General features: G+C 57.4%; 5 protein-coding genes across 5 annotated transcripts; 4 read left to right on the top strand and 1 right to left on the bottom strand.

Moving 5' to 3' along the window:
* Positions 1-9,436: 9,436 nt before the first annotated feature.
* Positions 9,437-9,997, top strand: EsH8_IV_000451 (uncharacterized protein; the record flags this gene model as incomplete). Its single annotated transcript, XM_083265341.1, has 1 exon — positions 9,437-9,997. The coding sequence occupies one exon, from the start codon at positions 9,437-9,439 to the stop codon at positions 9,995-9,997; it is 561 nt and encodes a 186-aa protein (XP_083124236.1).
* A 1,054-nt stretch (positions 9,998-11,051) lies between these two features.
* Positions 11,052-12,817, top strand: EsH8_IV_000450 (alkaline-phosphatase-like protein; the record flags this gene model as incomplete). Its single annotated transcript, XM_083265340.1, has 3 exons — positions 11,052-11,189; positions 11,281-11,865; positions 11,939-12,817. The coding sequence occupies 3 exons, from the start codon at positions 11,052-11,054 to the stop codon at positions 12,815-12,817; spliced, it is 1,602 nt and encodes a 533-aa protein (XP_083124235.1).
* A 1,946-nt stretch (positions 12,818-14,763) lies between these two features.
* Positions 14,764-16,220, top strand: EsH8_IV_000449 (SET domain-containing protein; the record flags this gene model as incomplete). Its single annotated transcript, XM_083265339.1, has 2 exons — positions 14,764-15,520; positions 15,601-16,220. 2 exons carry the CDS (start codon positions 14,764-14,766, stop codon positions 16,218-16,220), a joined length of 1,377 nt encoding a protein of 458 aa, XP_083124234.1.
* A 1,018-nt stretch (positions 16,221-17,238) lies between these two features.
* On the bottom strand, positions 17,239-20,110 carry EsH8_IV_000448 (uncharacterized protein; the record flags this gene model as incomplete). The annotated part of the gene is made up of 3 exons (XM_083265338.1): positions 17,239-17,921; positions 17,997-18,966; positions 19,961-20,110. 3 exons carry the CDS (start codon positions 20,108-20,110, stop codon positions 17,239-17,241), a joined length of 1,803 nt encoding a protein of 600 aa, XP_083124233.1.
* A 283-nt stretch (positions 20,111-20,393) lies between these two features.
* On the top strand, positions 20,394-22,274 carry EsH8_IV_000447 (YAP-binding/ALF4/Glomulin; the record flags this gene model as incomplete). Its single annotated transcript, XM_083265337.1, has 2 exons — positions 20,394-21,254; positions 21,312-22,274. The coding sequence occupies 2 exons, from the start codon at positions 20,394-20,396 to the stop codon at positions 22,272-22,274; spliced, it is 1,824 nt and encodes a 607-aa protein (XP_083124232.1).
* Positions 22,275-23,126: the final 852 nt, after the last annotated feature.

The raw sequence follows: 23,126 nt of genomic DNA, 5'->3' as shown, positions 1-23,126 counted from the left end.
TCGTCTTCCTATGCAAATATCTATGTCACAAGGCGAGGTCCAGTGGAGCAAGGAGACGGTCCAGGCAGGAAAGAGAACGAATCGAGGATGGAAGCTAGAGGATGGAGGACGAGAGCGAGAGAGAAAGAGAGAGAGAGAGAGTACGTGTGTGAGTGAGAGAGCGAGAGAGAGCAAACTGCAACGAGGCGTGGTTACAGATAATTAAAAGACCCAGGGAATGTAGGATGGGTGCAGCGAGCCTTGGGAGCCCTTTTTTTTTTTTTTTTTTTTTGGTTCTCTTGGACTGGAATGGCGATTTGCGATTGGTCTCCGACGGCTGGCCACAGGCACGACAGGGAGAGACGTTGATGTTGCAATTGTACCAAACCCAAGGCAAGGTACTTTAGGTTACCGTGGGCAAGGTAGGGCAGAACCGACAAAGTCAAAAGTAGCCGGATTCAATGCTCAAAGGGACGTCGTCAAGTACCGAAACCGAAGAGAGACAGAAAAGACACCCTAAGCTCTGAGGATGGCGCCGATGGCCCTGCTGCGCTATTGCTAATTCTCGCCGTGTCGACAAGCCGAAAGAATAAAAAATAAAAATAAATAATAAAAAAGGCGACTTTCCACGTTGCGGGGGACACAACGTGAGGTAGGCTGACTGAACGCCCTCTGATTGACTTGTTCCGATGATCAAAGACCACGGCCAGACGGGGGTCAGGGGTGTTTCGTTTGTGCAGTTTGCTGGCAGGCGGGAAAGCGACGAAGACGGAGAGCCAGTCGCCAAGGTAGAAACGTGTATCTGATGCCGTCGTAGTGCGCCGACGCTTATCCGTCCCAGAGGTACTGAGTACACAGGCAAGCAGATGCGCTGGGCGTGTTATTTTGTCGATGCGAGAATGCAGGTGCGAGCGATGCAGCCAGCGCGCGGGGCCGGGAGTGTGGGCCACTGCGGAGCACGAGAGACAGACGGGACCAAGGGCCAGACCAGACCGAATGGGAGCAAGGTCAGGCACAGGAGACACGGCGCCCGTAGCTGTAGCTGTCGCCGTCGCTGCTGTAGGTGCCTGCCGCCTCGTACTTGTATGTAGGTAATGTACGTGTAGAGCTAGCTGCAGGAGAGATTCAAGACACGAAGCGGAGTAGAAATCGGGTCAGGTCCAGGGCGACAAGAATGACGGCGGTCTGCGTCGTGGGGAGACGAGACGGCAAGTGTGTGCAGCGCAGCGGCACAGGGTTTGAGCACAAAATCACAGCTCGTCAACCAGATCGCAGCCTGTGTTTTGTTTTGTCCGCAGAGGTAGGCGGATGGGTGTTATTCTGCAAGATCAGACAGGAGTGGCGGACCACTTCGTCTACCACGGTACAGCACCGTTGGCGGCGGTCCGAGGGTCGGGTCTGGACGTCTGTCTGTTGGAAATCTGGGCTGAACAATGGGCGGCGAGTCCAATCGAGGGAGGCCACGGACGGGAGGCGCTAGGACGAGACAAGTCAAGGACAAAAAGCCCCGTCTGCCGGGGGAGGAGGGGGGTTGCTGCCGTCCTTTTAGCGTCTGACGGGGGTCTGCTTGTTCGGGGTGACGCTGGTTGATTTGATGGAGCCAAGAGAGAGCACACAGATCTCCCAGTGGAGGAGGTACAGCTAAGGTAAGATGGTTTGCAGTGTCTTCCCTCCTTGAGCAAACGGACACGGCTGTCTTTGATGAGACCTGTTGCTTCGCTAAACCAACGAGCTGGCCTGGTGACAAGGGGCGGCTGCTGGTGCTTGTTGGTGCTGCTAGACAACGCTGTGGTGTGTTGGTGTGAGTGTGTGAGTGTGTGTGAGTGTGTGTGTGATTGCTCGCACCCGTGGTTTGCGTCGTATCGCCCCTCGGGGGATTCCGCAGGTGGTGTAATGAACGACCAGGCAAAGTCAGTGGTTCCGAACTCTTCGCTTCGCTCGCTCGCCGCCTGCTGGTCGTCGTTGCGTGACGCACCAAGAAGCTCGAGGGGACGGCAACGGCACTGAGCAGCAGCACTGGTTGTGGAGGAGTACACCGGGATCAAGGGCGAGTGGTTCGGGCAAGGGGGTGGTGGGCAGGGGACCACAACTCTGCAGCAGCCGGGTGGATCGCCTTGTAGGAGAGGCGCCTGATGACGAGCAGCCAGCCGCAGCTGTTTGTCTTGTTTCCTCGCCTTGAGCAAACCCGTCTGTCGTTTGCCTGCCTGACGGTCAAAGTCGACGCAGACCGGGCGAACCGCAGCGTGAGGCTCGACAGGTCGCCGCCAACTCCCAGAACCCCGGATTTCCCCGGGATGGGCGTGCGTGCGTGCAATGCTGTCCTGCTGGCCGTGTCGCGTTGCGTCGCTTGGGATTCTGCTCCCAACCAGGGCGTAGATGATCAGGGTCAGGGGGCGGCGGTATGTACTGGATGTGTACCTCCGACCTTATTCCGGCCGGGTTCCGTGTGTGATCTCCAGGAATTCTGGGGCAGCAACAGCGACCACGTCCCTGAAGATTCGAAAGCGAAACGAAAACGGGGCTGTCGTTTCTTCAAGGTGCGTTTCCACGGCTCCTGCAGCACCTTTTGGGTCGAGGCAGGTGATTGAGGGGGGGGTGGACGGCTGCCTATTGCCGTAGGTATGCGATGTCGCGTGCTTCCTCTGCCTGTCGTCGCCTGGTTTTTATTCAAGAAGGCCAGTGCTCCACTTCCCAGTTGTGTATCTGATTCTGCAAAAAGGACCAAGGCTGCCGTTGTTCAAGGTCGTTCTGGTGTCACGTCTCGATCCTACGGCAAGGCTCCCGCTTAAGTATGCCGGATTCTCTCCTTCATGGGACTTTGATTTGATCCAAGAGAGGGAGGACAAACAATACAGGGAAGCGAGTGGATGCAAGAAAGAAAGGGCAGTGTGCACCCATGGACACAAGTCAATATCGAATCGCTACATACTGCTGAACCAGAGCCTACCCCAGCCATCGGCCACGGCGAGTTAATTGACAGGCACAGGGGCTTACAAGACAGTTGACGGCGGAGTATACAAAGGAAACAGCCGATTGCCCATCTCGCTTCCATCGCAGCCTCGGATTTTCGATAGATGGTTTGCCCTTTGGGAGGGTTGGGGGTTGTGCCAGTTCCGCTAGTCGCCACTTCTATCGCCAATTTCTCGACATCTTTGGCAGAACAGACCGCAAGGAAGGGAGGGGACATAACAATACTGTACCCTCGCCGGGCTCCGTGCCAAGTCCATGGCTCGGCTGGCCTGGGTTTTCTGTCCCAAAAGAGCCAAGCAAGGGATGCGCAAAACAACGGACATTCGAATTGGTATTCGGCGAGAATGAGAGAGTGAGGCCTGGGCTTCCATGCCAAGGATGCTTGGTTGATTCTTCGCCGTGCGGACAAGCTCGTGGAACGTGGCTGCAATATCTCGTCTCATGAACAAGTGCCGCGGAATGTTGTAATGTTTGTTGGCGACCGCGCTGGCATGTATTTGTTCCGCCATCCCTCGGATTGATTGAATGGAACCGTTCAAACGTTGCCGCTTGGTACGAGCCGGTCCACGGGGCCGTCTCGGACCCCCCCCCTGGGCTTCACCGTCCCAACACGCCCTGTCAAACCTACATCAGTCCCGTTAGGATGGCAACGCCAACCAAAAGAACAAAAGGTGCCGCATTTCGATCCGCAACATCTGCCGTCCGAGCCCTTGGGATGGCTACATGGTAGGAACGAGTTGTTTTCAGTAAGCACACGTGCCAGGCTTGTCCCGTAGCCTTTCGCCTGTTAGCGTTCATCTCTAACAAGCAACTCACTTAAGCAGCGTCGCACCGCATCCGGGGCGCGGCCCCTCACCCCCTTAAAGATGTCAAAGACAAGCTGGCCCTGAGCAGAAACCATGGCCTTGGTGTGGATTGGTCCTCTTCGTTGGGTTTGACATGTTTCGCAGTCTGCCTGTCCATGCCAAGGGTGCCTGCCTCCCCCCGAGTGCTGTGGCCACCAAACGCTCGTCCTCTCGCAACGGGTTGCTGAGCAAGGTGCTTTCTGTCTTGCCGTGCGTTGCTTTGCGACATCTCACGGGTGCGACATCGGTCCTCAGGAATACATTGCGTGCGTGCCATACCGTCCGTCCAGTGGTCCATAAAGGGGTGGAAAAAAATCCACGAGTGTCCGGAGCCAAAGATGATCTTTCCCTCTGCTCGGGGTGAAAGGGGTCTCGTGAAACTTCAGGGGACCTTTTTCGCTTGGAAAAAAATTCCCCAAAGGGCCGGTCCAAGTGCATCCCCGGATTGGACCCACTCTAGCGGGGGATGTTCTTGTTTCAGTGTTTCGACTGTGTTGCTTGGAGGAGCCAGTAACGAACAAGTGGCTCTCATTCCCACGCTTCGTGTGGTTGACGCTCCTGGGCGACATCTCATTGGATGACTGCGGGCTACGAAGAGGTGCAGAGTAGATCAAGGCAGGGATCGCCATTCCCCAACGATGGGTGCCCTGCGAGCCATCGTTTGTTCGGCTTTCAGGGCTTGCGGTATGGCGATCAACTTGCATTTAGGTATGTTGTGTTGCATGAGAACGTGGAGTCACTTCAGGCCGGGTTTCTCTCCCAGGGCTGTATCCAGTCACCGGACAGGATGCTAGACATTATATCGCGAGGGCCCAACGTCTATGTTGGTCCACAAATACCGATACTCTTGTTTTGTCATTATTCTCTGAACGCCGTGCGACACAAGGGTATGTTGCCCGCCTCGAGGGGAGGGGCCGCCGGATGCTTTTCTTTTGCTTGTTCAATGGCTTGGCTGCCCGCTAGTCGGCTATGCGGCCGAGGCAGTCATCAAAAGATTCTTGTCGGTCCCCGGGGTTCCATGTCTGTGGCGTCATAAAAGATCCCACAAAATATTCTTTTTGGTAAAAGGATTTGCATGAAGAGGGCGAGAAAAGGAACAGTAAGAATATCGAGACCGCCCCTCTTTCAACAAACTGACCTCGGGGTGACAGAACCCATCTGGATGCCGATTAGTCGTGCAAACTGCCCAGCTACCTGGCGATGGAAACACATCATTGCCTGTTGGCCAGGCACCGTATAGCTCACGGACTCGAGCCACCATGACGGCCCAGCCCAAGATGATGCTATCGCAGGAAGAAAAAGAAAAGATATATAGGAAAAAACCCTGAGGCATTTCGCAACAGTATGCCACACATTTTCATCGGGATTGACTCTGCCCGCGGCATAAAGGAGAACTCGAATCAGAGATTCCACCCAAGGGCCCTGATCTACGGTGATGAACACCTGGTGGACACCCGTTGGCCAGAGATAATCTGGGTAGCCAGCACAGGTGGCTGACCGCCTCGTGTTTGCTTTTTCGACAGGGCTACCTGAACTTGCATCTCAACGACGCACTTTGCCAGCAACGTATGCTGAGACATTTCCAACCATCACTAAATTGATGTTGCAGTTACTCGCCGCCGTGTAATGTCGTTGTAGCCGCCGAAATTCACCTCCCGTCCCGAATGATTTCCCAAGACTGACACTTGTGCGAAACCCACCCAGGCATCTCTCAATGTGGTTTCACTTGCAGCACCGCTGAAGAGTACCACACTGCTTCCTGCTGTGGTTGGTCCAGAGCAAAGAGATCAATATCCATCATTGGGCTTTGGTGTCCAACGCGGGCCTCTTGCCGTATGACAACGGGTAGCTGCATTCGCGAATGCTCAAGCAAGCACCGATGCCTCGTGAGGCGAGCTTTGTGTGGCCAAATTTGTCCCGATCTTACGCAGTGTAGGTGAATATCGCCGTTTGCCATTAGGCATCGACATCCTGGGTTTTCTGTTGCTGCCGCGGCAGCCGCCTATAGACCAAGCCGTCGCGAATGTCCCGAGGCTCCATCCTTGGACAGGTCGCATGCCTCGGTGATGCGTTTCAACTTGGCAGTGTTTGGCCCATGGCCTCGCCAGGTTAAGACAAGCTTGACAGCGACCGGTATGGTTTGCTGAAAGGCCCGAAGTCTTCATATCTACACCTTGGATGTTTCCCCCGTCCTCGATGGCCTTTCGACCCGCTTTGCCGCCTGTGATCCAAGCTTGGTGTCGTTGACAACCTCGAATGTGAGAGTCGGGACCGCCGGTTTGCATAATGAATGTTGGCAACACGTCTGCGCTGGTGGCGTGTCCACGGTATGCCCCCAGCATTATAACGGCCTTAGCAGAGGTCGGGCCAATGCTGCCACCGTCACTGAAGACGACTACATTTCAAACCATGGTGGGAAGAACCATGCCATTGGATGCTTCATCGCGTCATTGACGTGGCTTTAAGCTTCCTGTGCCTTCGTCGTCAGCGGGAGGTTGTGGGAATGGGCAGAGAGGAGCAGGCTGCGCTGGTGACAGAGACGGCTATGTTGAGGACCATGAAGTAATTCTTGATGGACCGTAAAGATTTGATAGACGATCCGAGGCGTCGAGGTTCGGTTTACTTGAAGTGAAAATTGCCAGATAGGACAATCCATTGGTCGTCGTCTCCTGGGCCGTCGGAGCTCTTCCGTGCGAACCAATCCACATAATCAGTCCCTCCCTCAGCTATCAACCGGTTCGTGCAAAAGGGTACCGGGTCATCTCCTGCCCCCGAACGGGCGTGCCGAAATAATATGAGCGTTGGAATGAGGCGTAGGGATCGTCTCGCTGTGGAGTTGAGTATGAAGTGTATCTGGACGAGATGCGGCTACGAATCGGCGCCGTAAGTGGCTTGGGGCTTGAGCCACACCCCCAACAAGGGTTCGTTCGGCGCATTGGTGGCGGCTTGTCAATGTTGCATCGGAGCCGGAGAAACATGGCTGAAAGTGCCAGCGGGAGGTGGCCGCTGGATTGGATAATGTAACATGGGTCATAACAAACGAAATTGAAAAGCTTCGGTTGTCTCCAAGGGGCAACAGTAATTCCGGGAAATCTCGTGAGTCTTCCCAAACGGGATGATCTGCGAGCACAGGAGCCGGCAGGCGGAGCCGGACGAAAAGGCTATGCTTAGATCGCTGCGGCCCGGGAATGATTTTGTGTGCAATGGGCGTCCGTGAAGGTGTCCCTCCTTTCGCAAGGCAGTACACTAATCTTATGCGTAGCAAGAGGCTCTCTTTTGCTGGAGCTGGTGATGTGGAGCGTGCTCCACAGAGCATGGACGGGACAAGTGGCTTCTGGAGCCTTGAAGCTATTTCTGGCATCGGGAGGTTGCCGCCGCCAAAATGTGGGAGAGGGCGGAAAATGAGGTCCTTCTAGAACGGGGAACGGGGTGGGTGGGAAGGACTAAGCAAACCTGATTTGACATTTTGAGTGCTTGACTTCGTTGCCACCCCCATCAAGGGATCAAAGGCCGAAATGGGACACATAGCTCGTCTGTCGTCGACGACGGGACGGATACCCGGAGGTAGTGGGCAAGAGCTGGCCAGGAGATGATGGATCAACCTGTCAGCCAGGAAGCGTGGTCGAGATGGAATGGAATAAGCGCCACCTTGCTATGCATGGCGTAGGGTTGGGACTCGGGAGGGAGCAACAGGACGAGGTCGAGGCCTCGAATGGGGTGTGGAGGAAGAGGCGCGGACAAGGTATGAGGGAAGCGAGTTGATGTGAGGGGAGGCGAGGCGAAGCGAAGTGAGGCATGGCATGGCATGGCATGCGAAGCAAAGCAAAGCAAAGGGGGGGATGCGGGCATGCACACATGTAAACTTTGAATGAGAGTGCGTGAATGTACTTATCCTCGAGGGCTGCGGCGTTTATTGCTGTTGTTCTCTCGTCAAGCCGCTTTGTTTATTTATTGGCCTTGAAGCCGAGTTCTGCTGAGGGTGCCGCTTGCTGACGGCGACGGACGTAGGCTCCTTCTGGAAATGGATGGCATCACAACGCTAACCGCGTGTTCTGTGCAATATTTCCACAAAAGCATACCCACGGTGGGTGCTGATTTGCGAGTCCAGATTGCACAGAAAAAGGGGAGTCCCAGCTTTCGTCACTGCCGCCCAGGAGCGGGCAGGGGGGCGGCCAGGAACATGACCAGGCACGCCAGGCTCACTCTTGCACACGAGCTCGCAAGCTATGAGCCCCTGCAGGGGGTCAATGAGCTTAGTTCGGAAATGGCCAACGGCCGCCCAATAATCCGCGCCGTTTCACGGCGGCTCCTAGCGACGCCCCGCAAATTGCAGACGCCGGCCGCTTCCATTGGTCAATGGCGGAAATTACAGCCGCCCGTTGACGAATTGTGCGTGCCTGTCAGATGTGCTCAATCTTGGAGCGTTGCTTTCCACATCCCAACTCAACCCATGGGCTGTGCTTTGCCAGAATGGAGAATTCGCCCGGTCCAGGTCCACTACGCCAATGGAACTATGGATTCGCTCGAGGGGGGAGGGGGGGAGGTGGGAGCCCTTCCGAGCCCGTCGCCCGATGCCATCTCGTCTCGTCTCCCCCTTTTGCCAGGCGGTAAGCAACCTGCTAAGCTAACCTGCTCTGCTTGCTGGCGGTTCCTGGCCGCCGCCGTCCACGACTGGGCCGGGGTCCTAGGGAGGATTCATCTACCATCACGAACCGGCAAGCATGGGCCCCATGGCGCTTCCGTGGGTGCTATGCTATGCAGTCATTGCATTATCCTTGGGTGCATGGCCAGGAATGGACTGGCTCCATCGTTTGTTCCTGCCAGGCTCCTCAACCGGCGCCGTCCAATGCCCACTGAGTGTGGCCACCACCGCCCACTGCCCAGTCCAGATGCAAGACTGCACCACACACCGCGCCGCACTGGTAAACCCCCCCCTGCTCGTTCATTTCCAGGACATATCCCTCCTCGGTTCCCTTCCTGATTTCTTCTCCTCTTCTTTCCCTCCCCTTCTTCTTCAACAACTCTGTTCAATCGTCGTCGTCCTTGCTGTTCGTTGCAGGACCGTGTTGTCGCTCGCTCTCTACCTTAGTACCTACCACAGTCATTCTCTAATATTGTCCTCCCCCTTGGAATTTCAGCTTGCACTCACTCAGCTGTTTTCCGTCCTTTCGTTAATTCCGCTACTACGTACCTAACCTACCTACCTACCTCCGAACCTCGAAAAAAAAAACCAAAATATCAAAATACACCCACGACAACGAGAGACAACTGCATTCTTCACGACTTCCGCGACGGCCTGCAGAGAGAAGACTTAATCCCTTACGTACGTGCTACGTCTTTTTTTGGAGTCCTCCCTCCTCTCCCCTTTCGACCCGGCCAGAGACTCGGCGTTGCGTTGCGTTGCCGGTGAGAAGGGAGGCCTGGAACGGGTCCCCCTTTGCGATGCCCGGCGATGCTCCAGAATGTCTCAGCACACCTCGGACCCTCGTGCAACAAACCCCTTCGCGATGCTGACGATTGCCACTATAGCCGTCTTCTCGTTTAATAATTACATCGAATACCGTTCCCTTCCGCCGCCTTGCTCAACTACTTCAGCAAAGGGATATTTGCAGTAATACTCAGGCCCCCTCACGACCGACACAATGCCTTCCATCCAGAACCTTATTTCCCGAAACGCCCCGGGCGTTGTCCGCCGCGACAGCGATGGCGGTGACACGCTCAACCTCATGATCGTCGTTCTCGCCTTGGTCTTCTTCGCTCTTCTCCTCGTCTCCACACTCTTCCTCATGCGCCGCGTGCGCAGGCAACAACGGCAGAACGAGATGCTCCCTGCTTACCAGGAAGTTAAGAGCGTCAGGAACCACCACAACCTCACCATCCAGACGAGCCAGGACGGCCGGTCAAGTGTCTTGTACATTGGCCAGGACGGACGCTCGCCAATGCTCCAAAACCCCCAATCCGCCCCCCACTCTCCCGACAACGTCCCCGAGATTCACATCACCTTCCCTGACGAGCAGGACGAGGGCGGCCGCCGCAAGAGCGGCCGTGTGCTGGTCGTCCGCGTCGGCGACGGTGGCTCCGTCGGCCTCGAGCCTGTCCGTGACGAGCAGCTGCCCGCGTACGAGAAGGATAGCAAGTCGCAGTTCTACTCCGTTGATATGGACTCGATCGGTGGCCTGCGGGAGAAGGAGCGCTTCAACTAAACACCAAACACAACTTTCAAGTGTCCTATTTGCCTGGACAAAATTCAAGTACAGAACTGTACCCGCTGTACAAAGCTTTCAGCATTTTTCTCAACATGGCATGGCGTTCGACGACACACACTTTTATACCCTGCGCACCGATGACTTTGATCAATGCATGATCCACAAACAGAGGATCGGCCAGTGTTTGTGGAGTAACCGTGCATCGACATTTTGGATATGGCTCTGGGCGCAACAATTACGTATATTTACTAACGACTACCCCGGGATGCCTTTCCCGCGGTCTAAACGAAAACAGGAATCGCCGTGTGGTGAAGGCGAATGCCGGGTTGTAGGAATACCTTTATTTCCTAATGCTGTATAATTTCATTAGTCCTCGTAAACTCACTTTGTCTGTTGCTTTGTGATGAAGCCTTCCTGCGTGAATGTGCGGTGTAATTAAGTCATGGAAAGCCTGGCCTCGTAGCGCTGAATTCTCCGTATGAGCCATCCGTCAAAAGAGGCACTCCTAAGGATGGTCTCATTGGCCCAACAGCCGCTGCATCAGTGAGAAACAGCATCATTGCGGGCGGCAAAGTGATGGGCCTGTCGCCCAAGGACTGCAATGGGGACGGTTCCTGCGTCCTTCCCGGTGCAGCCGTCTCAATCGACCCATTCATTTAATTTGTTCCGATGAAATGCCCATGGATGGTGCATGTGAGCTTGAATGACGAGCGGTGGGCTACGACGATCCGGTGCCGACCCATATCCCAAAATGGACGATAAACTGGCCCGGTGCCGGCCCTTATTGGCCCCACGGGAGTCTCCACTCAGTGGCCGGATCTCGCCGGATAACAGCTGCACGATGCAAATCGCAGTGTCAAACGTCCTCTCGGCCAGTGGGAGCTGGCGAATGAGACAAGATGTGGGCTACAGCAATACTCTCATCGAGGGGCAGCACACCTGCCCCTCGGTGTCGACGTCCTCCTCTATATGTAGAACTTGCCCGCTCCCCGGGGGCACTCGCTTTTGAGCTGTTCTCCGCATCTAGCATCCTTTCTTTTTCCTCACAACGATGGTCCCCCCTCCGCAAGTACAGCCTCCGCACGAGGTGTCCCCGAAGCCCAGCGGGCTGAAGGTGGACAAGCCCAACTTCATCATATTCATGCCGGACCAGCTCCGGTACGACTCCCTCGGCTGCAACGGGAACAAGGTCTGTTGGTCAATTGCCTGGCCCCCGGCGCGGATTTCACCAGTCTTTTTTGTTTTGATTTCAAGACTCGCAGCGCTGACCGGAATGACAGACCGTCAAGACGCCCAACATTGATGGCTTCGCGGCCGAGGGCACGCGATTCACAAACTGCTTCGTCCAGGCCTCGGTCTGCACGCAGTCGCGGTGCAGCATGTTCACGGGCAACTACCCGCACGTCTCGGGCCACCGCTCCCTCGAGAACCTCATCAAGCCGTGGGAGCCCAACCTGTTCCGCTCCCTCAGGGAGAAGGGCGGGTACCACGTCGCGTGCCTGGCCCCGCGGGGCGACACCTTCGCGCCGACGGTGACGGAGCTGTCGCTGGACGAGTACGGGTTCCTCGAGACGCCCGAGTTCGTGCCGCGGTTCGCGGGCGGCAACCGGCCGGAGCCCGAGGACAAGGAGGACATCTGGAAGAGGCTGTTCTACAAGGGCCTGAGGAACCCCAGCGAGGCCATGGACTACGACGACGCCGTCGTCAAGGGCGCGATCAAGTGGCTGGAGCACCCGCCGACCGACAAGCCCTGGGTGCTGTTCATGCCGCTCATCTTCCCGCATTGCCCGTTCCAGGTGGAGGAGCCGTACTTCTCCATGTACGACCGGAGCCAGATGGGCAAGCCCACGAGTCCGGACGACAAGGTGAGTTTGGGCATTCTCCGAATCGCATATCGCCCGCAATCGAATTACCCACTAACACGTCGGCGGGGCTTAGACGGGCTACGAACCCCGGTACATGCAGCTCAACCGCGAGAGGTACGGCACCCACCGCGCGACGCCCGAGATCTGGGCCGAGGTGATGGCGACGTACTACGGCATGATCTCACGCCTGGACGACCAGTTCGGGCGCGTCGTCGAGCGCACCAAGGCGCTGGGACACTGGGACTCGACGGTCACGCTCTTCTTCACCGACCACGGCGAGTACCTCGGCGACCACGGCATGATCGAGAAGTGGCCCTCGGGCCTCTCCGACTCGCTCACCCACGAGCCGCTCATCGTCGGCGGCGCCGGGCTGCCGAAGGGCGTCGTCTACGACGAGATGGCCGAGATGGTGGACCTCCTGCCGACGGTGCTGCAGTTCGCGGGCGTCGGCGAGCACTTCCCGCACTGCGGCGCGTCGCTCGCGCGGGTCCTCACGTCGGCGGGCCGGGACGCGGAGACGGGGGCGGTGCTGGGGCACAAGGAGTTCGCCTTCAGCGAGGGCGGGTTCCTGACGAGCGAGGAGCCGCTGCTGGAGCAGGCGCCGTACCCGTACGACATCAAGGCGGCGCTGCAGCACGAGGACACGACCATCGTCGGCAAGAGCGTGTCGTGCCGCGACAAGAAGTGGGCCTTCGTCTACAGGCTGTACGAGCCGGCGGAGCTGTACGACCGCGAGGGCGACCCCGGGGAGCTGCACAACCTGGCCGAGGTGGCCGAGTACCAGGACGTGAGGAGGAGGATGGAGGGCGTGGTGCTGAGGTGGATGGTCGCGAGCAGCGACTTCCTGCCGTGGCAGAAGGACCCGAGATTCCCCGCCGTGGAGATGGAGAGCGTTGCGGACCAGTTCCGGAAGAGGGGCGGCGTTTTGGAGGCGAAGGAGGCCAAAAACTAGGCCCGCTATATGATATTCAGACCTTTGATTTTGACTTTCTCCTTCTTTTTCTTTTCCCCCCCTTTCTTCATCTTCCTCGTTCACTTGCAATCTCGAGAGGTCCTGGGATTTTTATGAATGTGGGGATCCCGCACACCTGGCAGATATGTAGGGGAAGTTGCTTTTATTGTCGGAGCTCCGAAATGGCCCCATTTTGGTGTCGGGGCCGTGTCCGGGGTGGGTCTGACCGCCGAGACCCGATCGAGCGGACTCATTCGTTGGGGATCCGCTTCCTTCTTTGGGCGCAGCGCCCATTAAAACAAGACAAACTCAACACCAAAAATACCAACACGGCAGTTCTGGCGGGAAAGTTTTTTTCTCCTCCATCTAATTGCAAAACTTATATTTTAAAAAATACAATTGATAAACCAATACTGACTGATGTTGCATCTCGAGGTCAAATCCCGCATTCTCTGGGACAAGGGCGAGTGCTGCCAAACATAGGTCGCCTGCCAGCAGCCCGCTGCCGTTCGTCAGGACAGAAGGAGACGACGTACGTGATAATGTTTACGCGGCGCCAGATATCGGCAGCGGCCAGAATATGATGCTCCGTGCATCTCTGCGGCGGTGGCACAGATGGCCCCGGCGTGCGTCTACTTCGTCGCGACTTTCCTCGACGTTGCGGGTAGCAGCTATTTCTAGGAACAAAAAAAATGGCGTGGTCGATCCGTCCGCAGTAGAAGAGAAGAGCGCTTCTCCGTCTCCACCAGTGCGAAAGCAGACGCGCCCCATTAAAGAGGCAAGTCAATCCCAACAACACCGCATCTGCATTCTTTAAATTTAACTTTATTCGGCATTCATTCTGTCGGATTCCCTCCCTGCCTGCGCTGCTCCTCTTACTCCCGCTGCTTGACATCCTCCCGCAGAAGGCGTTTGGAAACACCTGCAGTGCAAGGAAGGTTGTGGGCCAGAAGGCATGGGTGGCGGCCAAGACTTAGGTGATCAGTGTCAACTCGTTTTGTCTGACATTTTCTTTTGCCCCCTAACGCTCACTGGAAGCCGCCTGCCTCGTCTTCCCGCGTGTCTGCAACGCCACCCCTTTCCACCTGTTCCCCACATTCTGGGAGCTCCTGCAACACATCTGACACGAGCGCACAACCCCTTGAACGCCCACCAGCGAGGATCTTGACACAAGAAACATCCCGCACACCCCCTAAATCCAGCATCCAATGCACGCGAGGCGATCAAACAACTCCCGCGAACCCCCATGGGCCAGAAGGGGAGGGGAGGGGGGCGCTTCCTGCCCATGGTTCGCTTAACCCTTCCCCCGTTACAAGACAACCTTACTAAGTTGCCAAGAGTCCGATTTGCAACTCTTGTTTCTCTGCCTTGGCTGGGGTTGTTGCCGCGGGGCCGCCATACGGTCATTTTGTTCCATAGGCCAGGGCCAGACTCGGGCACATGCAACGCAGCGGAAGGAGAGGCAGACGAGCTCGCCCAAGCAGAGGCACAGGCGCAGGCACAGACCTGCCCCCAACCATCCGGGATCTGGGATCGACTAAGCTCGCGGACCTTGTCAGGTCTCCCGCACCCGCGCATCACAACCATCACATCTCCCATGGCTCCGTCCTGCTCCCCCGCGGGCATCCCAAACGCTAGCTAGTCCAGAGCGCGCCGAGCTCGAACCCCGTGCCGCCACGGTTGCCACGCTTCAAGTCGAAGCCCCCAGGGTCCTTTCGCCTTTCTTATTGGAATACTTAATATTATCCCATGTCCCACCTTCTCTGCTTGTTCTCGACGAGTGGTTGGCATAGATTAATGGGACGAAGTCGCGTCTCCATCTCTCACAGCTCTTCGTCTTCTCTTCTCATTCCTGTTGTGTAGATCACGGCCAAGGTTAATCTTTTCGGCTTCTTTCTTCGTCTTTCGACCGACTCATTTTCCTTCTCATTATATTTTTGCCCATCATGAAGCCCTCACTTCTGGTCCTGGGTGCGGGCTCCTCCGCCGCCGCCTTTCACGACTCCAAGATCCTCTCGGCGGGCTCCGGCGAAATCTGTATCTCATCCCAGCTCCTCGCCGCCTCCTCCAGCAACTCCATCTGCCGTAGCAAGGACGGCGTGGATCTCTTCAGCAGCCTCGGGGACCAGGCCGTCCTCGCCGGAAGCTCGGCTTCCACGGAGTTGACCCCGGCGGACAAGCACTGGACGCACAAGGCCCCTTGCTTCAAGAACGGCACCGAAGCCCCCGAGTTCTGCATCTACCACTCCGCGACCTACGGCGGCAAGGGCATCTCCATCATCACCGACGCCGACCGCGCCGTCCACATCACCCGCAACCTGGGCTTCACCGTCCCCGAGGCGCTCGAGGGCACCAACCGCCCGCTGCAAAAGTTCGAGGTCGCCAAGGTCCCGGGCAAGGACTACGGCCTGGTGGCCACGATCCCCATCAGGCGCGGCGAGATCATCCTCAGGGAGACGGCCAGCCTGCTGATTGACTATGCGGCCTTCTCCCACGTCCCGACCGAGGACATGAAGAAGATGCAGGCCCACGCCGTGGACTACCTCCCCTTCAACCACCGCGGACAGTGGCTCAACATGTCCAGTCACGGATACCAGGGCGACCACCTCTCCATGGTCGACAAGATCCTCGTGACCAACTCGTTTGACGTCGAGATGGACGACGCCAAGCGCGACGACGACTTTTACGCCGTCTTTGTCAACAGTAAGCTCCCTTCCCCCTTTTCCCCGAACAAGTGCAATTCAACAGAAACAACCCGTATCCACTAACACCCGCCGCCTCAGCCTCTCGCATGAACCACGACTGCCGCCCCAACGTCGACTACTGGTTCGACCCACGCACGCTCACCCAGCGCACCGTGGCCATCCGCGACATCATCCCGGGCGAGGAGCTCACCCTCTCGTACATCGACCCCATGCAGAGCCGCGAGGCCCGCCGCGACCGCCTGCACTCGACCTGGGGCTTCCACTGCTCGTGCCACCACTGCATGCAAGACCGCCTCAAGACGGAGGAGTCGGACCGCCGCATTGAGCAGATCGCCTCCCTCCGCGAGGAGTTCAACGACTACACGCCGGCGTCGCGCGCGACGCCCCAGATGGCGGAGCTGCTCATCTCGCTGTACGAGCAGGAGCAGAACTGGAGCCTGCTGAGCGAGGCCTACACGCTCGCCGCCATCGAGTACAACGGCATCGGCGAGCCGTGGCTCGCCACAAAGTACGCGAGGCTCGCCGTCGAGTACGGCCTGACGACGCTGTGGGAGGGCCACGGCGACGTCGTCGAGATGAACAAGCTCATCGACGACCCGTGGTCGCACTGGAGCTGGATGCTGCGGACGAGGAAGCGCTACAGCTGGGGCCCGGGCACCAAGCCCATCGAGCTCGAGATGGACGAGGACGAGGACTAGAATAAAAATAGGGAGGGGGGGTTATGGGCTGTAGATGCGCGCGCTACAAAGGCATTGGTGCCGCCCACTACTTGTTTGTCTTTCACCGGGTCGGGCTTTGGGGGTTGTCTTTTTGGGAGGGGGTTACTTTTCGGTTCAGGGTTTGGTTCACGGCGTCTGGGAAACGGCGTTCAGGAAAGGGGAGGGGGGGAAAGTAGGGAAGTCCGAGATGGGGAATCTGGATATCCAACCGAGGGTCAATCATTTGTTCCCCCTTAGTTTCTGTATTCATTTACAACAAATACTGGCATGCATGAGAGAGAAAAGGGCATACATACCACTGCCTACTTACCACCTACCCTCTTGGATCTGTCTGTCCTCCGATATCCCATGTACAATCCCCTCCCACCCTACATCGTGAAATCAGAGTCCAGCCATACGGGCACAGCATATATCGCCTGTTCTACTCACACCGTTTCACACACCGAGGACGGGGAAAAGCAGGCGAGAGACTCGAACTGCATGTTGGCGATAAATTCACCGCGGAAATGGCACAACTGCCCCTTTCCGTGATTGGCCGGGGGCGGCTTCGAGGGCTGTGCAGCGCACTGGACAAGAGGCGGACAAGGCGGGAAGGTAGAGGGGGGGGGAGGGGGCATGAAGCAAACCCATTTCACTCTGAATCATGCCCCCCCAAACCTATATAGTAATGAGATCCATATTCGAAAACAATGCGGCTTGTTTTGAATCGTGTATAGCTAGCTCATTCGATTTGTCTACCCGAAATAATGCCCAAAGGAGTTATTGCTATGGTCCGTTCGTGTTTGCCACATTCGCTCTAAGGCGTCTCTTTCTGGCGTGTCTCCAGCGTGCCTCTAATATCCGTCCCCCCTTCCGATATGCCTACTCGCCGTGGGGGCGATTCCAGAACCTGAGAACCCGGGTATCAAAAGCCAAGTGTGATGAGAGGTACCGAAAACCGACCACTCCAAAACTCCACCGAATACCTAACCTTGCCCAAACGCCAAGTGAATCGGATCTAAAAAGTGAGAGACGGCAGGTGAGGTGCCTTACCGTCCGTATGCCACGCCGCAGTCACAATGCGAGATTCCAGCTTCGACCCGCACCGGGCTGCCACCTCGGTCCACGCCTCCACAGTACGCTCCCACGGCTTGAAGTCGAACGTGCTCGTCCACGTGAGTCTCGCCTTGCCCGCCTCGACCTTGTACTCGAGCTCGTGCTTGCCGGCCCACATCAGCGGCCGCTGCTTGATGGTCAAGTGCCGCAGCCGCGGCATCGTGCACACCAGCCGTGCGGCGGCGAGAGAGACGTTTTGGCGGAAGTCGATCAGCTCAGAGGACTCGTTTATGTTGTCGCCCTGCTTGTGCCACTCCGTGTTGTACCAGATGGAGCCGTAGGAGATGTGCAGCGTCTCGAGGCGCCAGAATTCCGGGCTGTACGGGCGGCTCGTCAGGAAGGCCTCCTGGTCGTCCATGCCCTGGGGCCAGTGGGGGCGTAAGAACTCGCGTATCCGCACGACGTTGGTGATGTTCAGGTGCTTGAGGTGCTGGGCAGCGGAGCGGAGCTTCTCACAGAGCTTGGCACCGCTGTCGCCCTCGGCCAGGGCCTCGTGGGGGATCTGACGCCACGATGAGATGGTGTTGGACGCTATGGTGAGCGACTCAAGAGAAGCCGGCCACGTAGTCATGGAGCCGGCAAATTCTGGTCAGTGTTAGTCAAAGTTGCGAATCAAGCAGAGCAAAAGGTGTGAGAGGAGATTGCAGCAGTCACACATACGGTTGAAGTGGATCTTGCGTGTCTCCTTCTTTCGGTCCTTGGTGATGTCGAAACATGCCTCTTTAAGTCCCGGCAGTCTGGCAATGACGTCGGCATGGGCGGGGGGCATCAGAGCGCGATGGTTCTGAGGGCTCACGGTGAAGGAGCGTATGACCTTGACCTCGGGCAGGAGGTTCACGCGGTCAAACTCCTCATCCTGGCCAACAAAGTCTATCCAGGAGTCGGCGAAGCGCTTCTCGCCAATATCCTTGATATTCCATCTGCGGCGCTGCCACAGTTCAAAGTTGGCGTTGCGGAGGTCACTTGGCGAGGAGATGGTCAAGATCAGGTCGATGCCTGCGCGATGGGTGTCCTCGGAGGTCCAGGAGCTCATGATGCGGAAGAGATGGTAGAAGGCACGGGTAAAGCAGGCGTTGTTCTCGGCCTTGTCCTCCCACGTCTCCTTCCTCTCGCAGGGATCATTGTCGTAGGTGGGCAGCTCAACGTGTAGGTTGATCTGTCTCACGACACGGCGGCGGGAGCGAACCATGGACGTCTCAAAGTCGTCCAGGCTGGCCTGGGTGACGCGGAGGACGGAAAAGTTGAAACGCTCGACGATGGCCTGCCATTCCCGGCAGACGGAGGCGTAGCCGGCGATGGAGTCTGATTCATCGCCGTATCGCCAGTGGTCGACGACACTCTCAACCACGGCGGCACGGAGTTCCGGGGGAAGGTGGAGGAAATTAACCATTCTGCTCGGGGACGAGGGGGAGATGCACGGCAGGGCGGGAGGTGGGAAGGGGACGAGTGAAGCCTGTAGCTGGGCGACAGGAGCGAGTGAGGTTGCAGGACGAGACGGCAGGAGGTTGCCTTGAGGGTTTGGCTGTGGCCTTGCACTCCGCTGAGGCTGCCGGTAACTGTCGGTCAGAGCAGAGAGCGGCGGCGTTGGTAGGCAGTGGCAGTGGCAGACGGGGGGGCGCACCTGATCAGACTGGAAGTGGGAGGGACGGGCTGGGCAAGAGGGTACGGTACATCTGCCAAGCCGTGAGGGAGGATCCTGCGGTACCTGTTTGGCTGGGGGGCGAAGGGCGACTGTCCATGTACCACCGCAGGGCTGCAAGTAAGTACCCTGACCACGGCCGATGCCTCAACTCGCCTCACCAAGGTCGATTTAGCACCGGGCCGCTTCTCAGTGGTGTGGGAACGGCCGAGGACGAGCGAGACCTGGGACGAAAAGGCGAGTGCGGGGTGCCTCGCACAACTGCTTCACTCGCCGATGTTCATTCAGTCTCATGTTTTTTTGGTTTTTTTTGGTGCCATGCCTTCAAGCTGCGACTTGGCGTTTCCCACGAGCTTCTTTTTTTTTCGACGCTTCTTCCTTGTGCTTGTTTGTATACATATATATATGTGCTCGCAGCCCGAATAAGAAATCAAAGGGAGGAGAGACAAGGACGCACTCAGGGATCGGGCATCCAGGGTATGGGTACCTCGTCCCCAGCCGCCAAGGTCTTATCGCAGTGCATCCGTCCCCACTCCCTATCTCTCGCGCCATCTATCTCTCTTATCGATAGCCCGCATGGCATGGCATGGCATGGCATCGCATCCCCATCCCATGGATGGATGGATGGTACGGTGCGTGCCTGGTCTGGCCTGGCCTGGGTATTTCGTGCCTTGTCTCAAAACCCGTCTTCTTCAGGGTCCCGTCCCAGTCCCGCAGATCATGGAAAACAAGGGTCGCGTGGTTTCGCAGTCTGTTCGGATGCTTCTGTTGTCAAGCATAAATCAAACACGAGCCGATCTTCCCAAGATGCCACTGTCCCAACCTCATTCCTCAGATCTCCGTCTCAGTTGTTGACAGGCGCCGGCCCCCCGCTACACATCAGCAGTGTCTACTGCACACACTCACCGCCAAGCCCACCCCCCCGCCAGTGTTGCGGCCTGGAACCAACTGGACCCGATGGGTTTCACTGCACCAGTCCACTGACACGTCTGCCCCAACGGCGGGGCAGGCCCCAGTCGGGATTCCAGCGTCCCTCCCACCAGTCCCACTCATCCTCACCCGGCTGAATCAGGGCTAGTGCGGGGTTCGTTCCTGCTGCGCCCACTGATGGCATTCTGGATTCTGCGCCTGCCATGGTGCAGTCGCCCGCCTCGGCGTCCTGTCGTGCTGTGGGTGAGGCGTTGGCGGCATGCTAATTATATTGCCCGGTGGAGAGAAATTGGAGTTGGATCCCTTGCTCTGTCTCTTTCCTCAGGCTCTCCCAGCTCCGATGACGAAACTTGGCAGCTGCAGCAGCCTCTTATTTTCTTTCCTTCTTCATCTCCCCCCCTCTCATCCCCTCCCCTTACCTTCTTTTTTTTTTTTTTTTGCCATCTGCCCAGATCTTTTCAACGGCACATGCGACAGAGTAGTTGACCATGATTGAAGCGACGAATCCCCCTCTTGCCATGGCCGATTTGGACAAGCCCAAGAGCCTCCAGGCTCTGCGCGAGTCCAAGCCGCCTGCCACCGACACCTTCACCTACCTGACCATCATCGGCGAGGTCCTCTCCCCTGAGATTCTGCCCGAGCTCAACGACATCCTCCAGGATGCCCAGCTCACCCAGGATATCGGATGGGATTTGGTCGAGATGCTCGTGCCCATCCAAGGGAGCGAACAGTGCCTGGAAACAATCGCTCAGCTGGGCAACCCGCGTGAGGTGATCCTGAAGGTGCTCGAGGTCCTGGAAAAGACCGTCGACGAGGCCACCGACGAGGAGGACGACCCGGAAACAACGGCGACCTTCATCCATCTCGTCGGCATGTTGAGCATCCTGCACAAGCGTCTGAACGTCGCCCGTCCCTCCCGCTTCGTTCACACGACCCTCCAGAGTGTCTATCGCACATACCATCCCCGCAATCCCGACATGACGGCCGCCGTCATCGCCCTCATCCGCTCTCTCTCCGGCGACAAGCGGCCGCCGCTCCCCACCCGCCAATCCAGCAACAAGCTCGACACCCCCTTCAAGGACAGCGATCCCACGAAGCATGCACCCGATCCCGAGGCCGGGCAGAAGGAGCAGCTTGCGCCCACCGAACCGGCCACGACCAAGAGGCTGCTCCAGTCCTTCATCACCTGCATAATCGAGGCCTACGTCAACTGCACGGGCATGGAATGGGCATCCCGCCTCTTGGAGTTCTACAACCCAGAGCGCGTCGTGGTCCGCAAGAGCGTGCTGCGCGCCTTCAAAGAGGACGCCGACCTTTTGGCAAGGGACGCTCTGGTTGGCCAATTAGTGGTATGTCCTTTCGTCCGATGTTGCGGACGGACGAACTGCTAACAACAGATAAATCAGGCCCTTGCGGGAGATCTAGGCTTAAACAGAGTGCATGCTCTCTCCGTCAAGGACATCTTCGAGGGCTCCGTCCCCAATAGCCCGCTAGCCATCGAGACAGATGTTCTCAGCCCGGAAGCCATCAAGCTCTCCACCGGAGGCGTCTGGTGCCTGGTCGCCTACTGGCTCTTCTCCGCCGAGGTTTTCGACGCAGATTACGAACAGGTCCAGATGACAATGTTCCCCGACCACCTCAAGCTGCTCCAGCGCTTCCTTGGCAATGATCCGCAGTCGCGCATCGTGGGTAACCCGGGCACCACCGAAGCCCTCGTCGTCATGGGGCTCTGGCTAGAAAACTACAAGCGTATCTCGCCGACCGAGGGCGACTTCATGCCGTATCACCACCTCCTGACGCTGGTCTCCGTCTTCCATCCTTCGCTCTCGGTCAGGAATGTAGCCACAACCCTTGCAGGTCTCGTTCTGCACGACGACCCCGATGACAATGACCGCCTGAAAATCTTGGAGGACCTCCTCGAGAACTGCATCTTTTCCGCGCTGCAGGCTTCTGCAGTGACGTGGTTGAGGGAGGAGGTCATTATTGCCCAGAAACGCAAGCTCACCAACAGGTTCGCAACGACGGACGCAATCGACACACTGCAATACGCGCTGTTCCCCAACATGGCCTTCCTCAAGGAGCAGGACGTCCCCGCGCTCTGGGAGTACTGGGTGCAGAACTTCCCGTTCCACCTGCAGCTCGCCAACTTTGCCTACTTCCTGTTTGCCGGCACCAGCTTCCAGCACTTGGTGCCAGCCAGCATGCGCGGAGCTGTGGAGCAGCGCTACGTCGAGCCCCTGCTGCACGCCGCGAAGACGTTGCAAACGGCTCTCGGGAAGAAGGAGGTGGACGACCAGGGACAAGGCGGAGAAGTGGCGACGCAACTCGACATCTTGATTATGCGGTTGAACAGTCTGCCTTTGCAGTAAACTTCTTGTACACCAGCTCGCTGGATAATATGGGAGCCCGGCGCCGGTCAGCCGACATGCTCACTGATTTGAAGGCGTTGCATTTTTTTTTTTGGGAGGGGAGTAGGTTCATGAGTGGAGTTTCTTATGAGTTACGAATTACCTTGGCTGTAGAGCAATAAGCAGCTGCATGAATTTGAAAAAAAAAGTCTCTGGGTCCAGATGTCGCTCTGGGCCCGATAACTTATGCCTGGCCTTGCGTGATACTGTTTGCCATGTGCAATGTCTTCTCCAAAGCTCCTGCTGCTGCCCTTTGCCAAGGTGCGAAAGGCACGCATGATGGTGAAGCTAAGGGTGGGTCGCTGTGGAGAAGTGCGATGACAGCGTCACTTTATCCTCGCCGCCTCAGAAGCATCATAGACTGGCTGTCAATGCCCACGGGCGTCGTCTTAACGCCTTCACGGGCCTTGTGGCGCAACCGAGACGCTAGTGTTCTTCAGTGGGATGACGACGTCTGTGCCAGGTGAGTTATGTGTACCTATGGTCCGGTCCGGTCCGGTCCTTTTGAGATCCGCATCGCGCTGGCCAGATGTTCTGACGAGTGCGGCCCTCAACACATATCAATATCATCCTGGGGAGTATCAACGTTGAGAAATGCCGACAGTGTAGACGCGGAGTGTGGCGAGAGGGCTGTGGCTGTGGCTGTGCTTCACAAGCGCGTCCAGGCCATCCCCATCTATTGGGCCAGAAGAGCCCGGCGGAACAGGTATGGATTGCATGTGTGGCGCCAGAAAACTACTGCACTATGTACCATGGTATTCTTCTTCAAACCCGGAAGCCCAGAGGCCCAGACGTGCATGTTTGGGGGCGTGC

The sequence above is a fragment of the Colletotrichum jinshuiense genome, chromosome 4 (genome assembly GCF_051148585.1).
Source record: "Colletotrichum jinshuiense chromosome 4, complete sequence".
In the NCBI taxonomy this organism is placed as follows: domain Eukaryota; kingdom Fungi; phylum Ascomycota; class Sordariomycetes; order Glomerellales; family Glomerellaceae; genus Colletotrichum; species Colletotrichum jinshuiense.
Note: the sequence above shows the minus strand (reverse complement) of the source record. Positions and strands in the feature narration are given on the sequence as shown.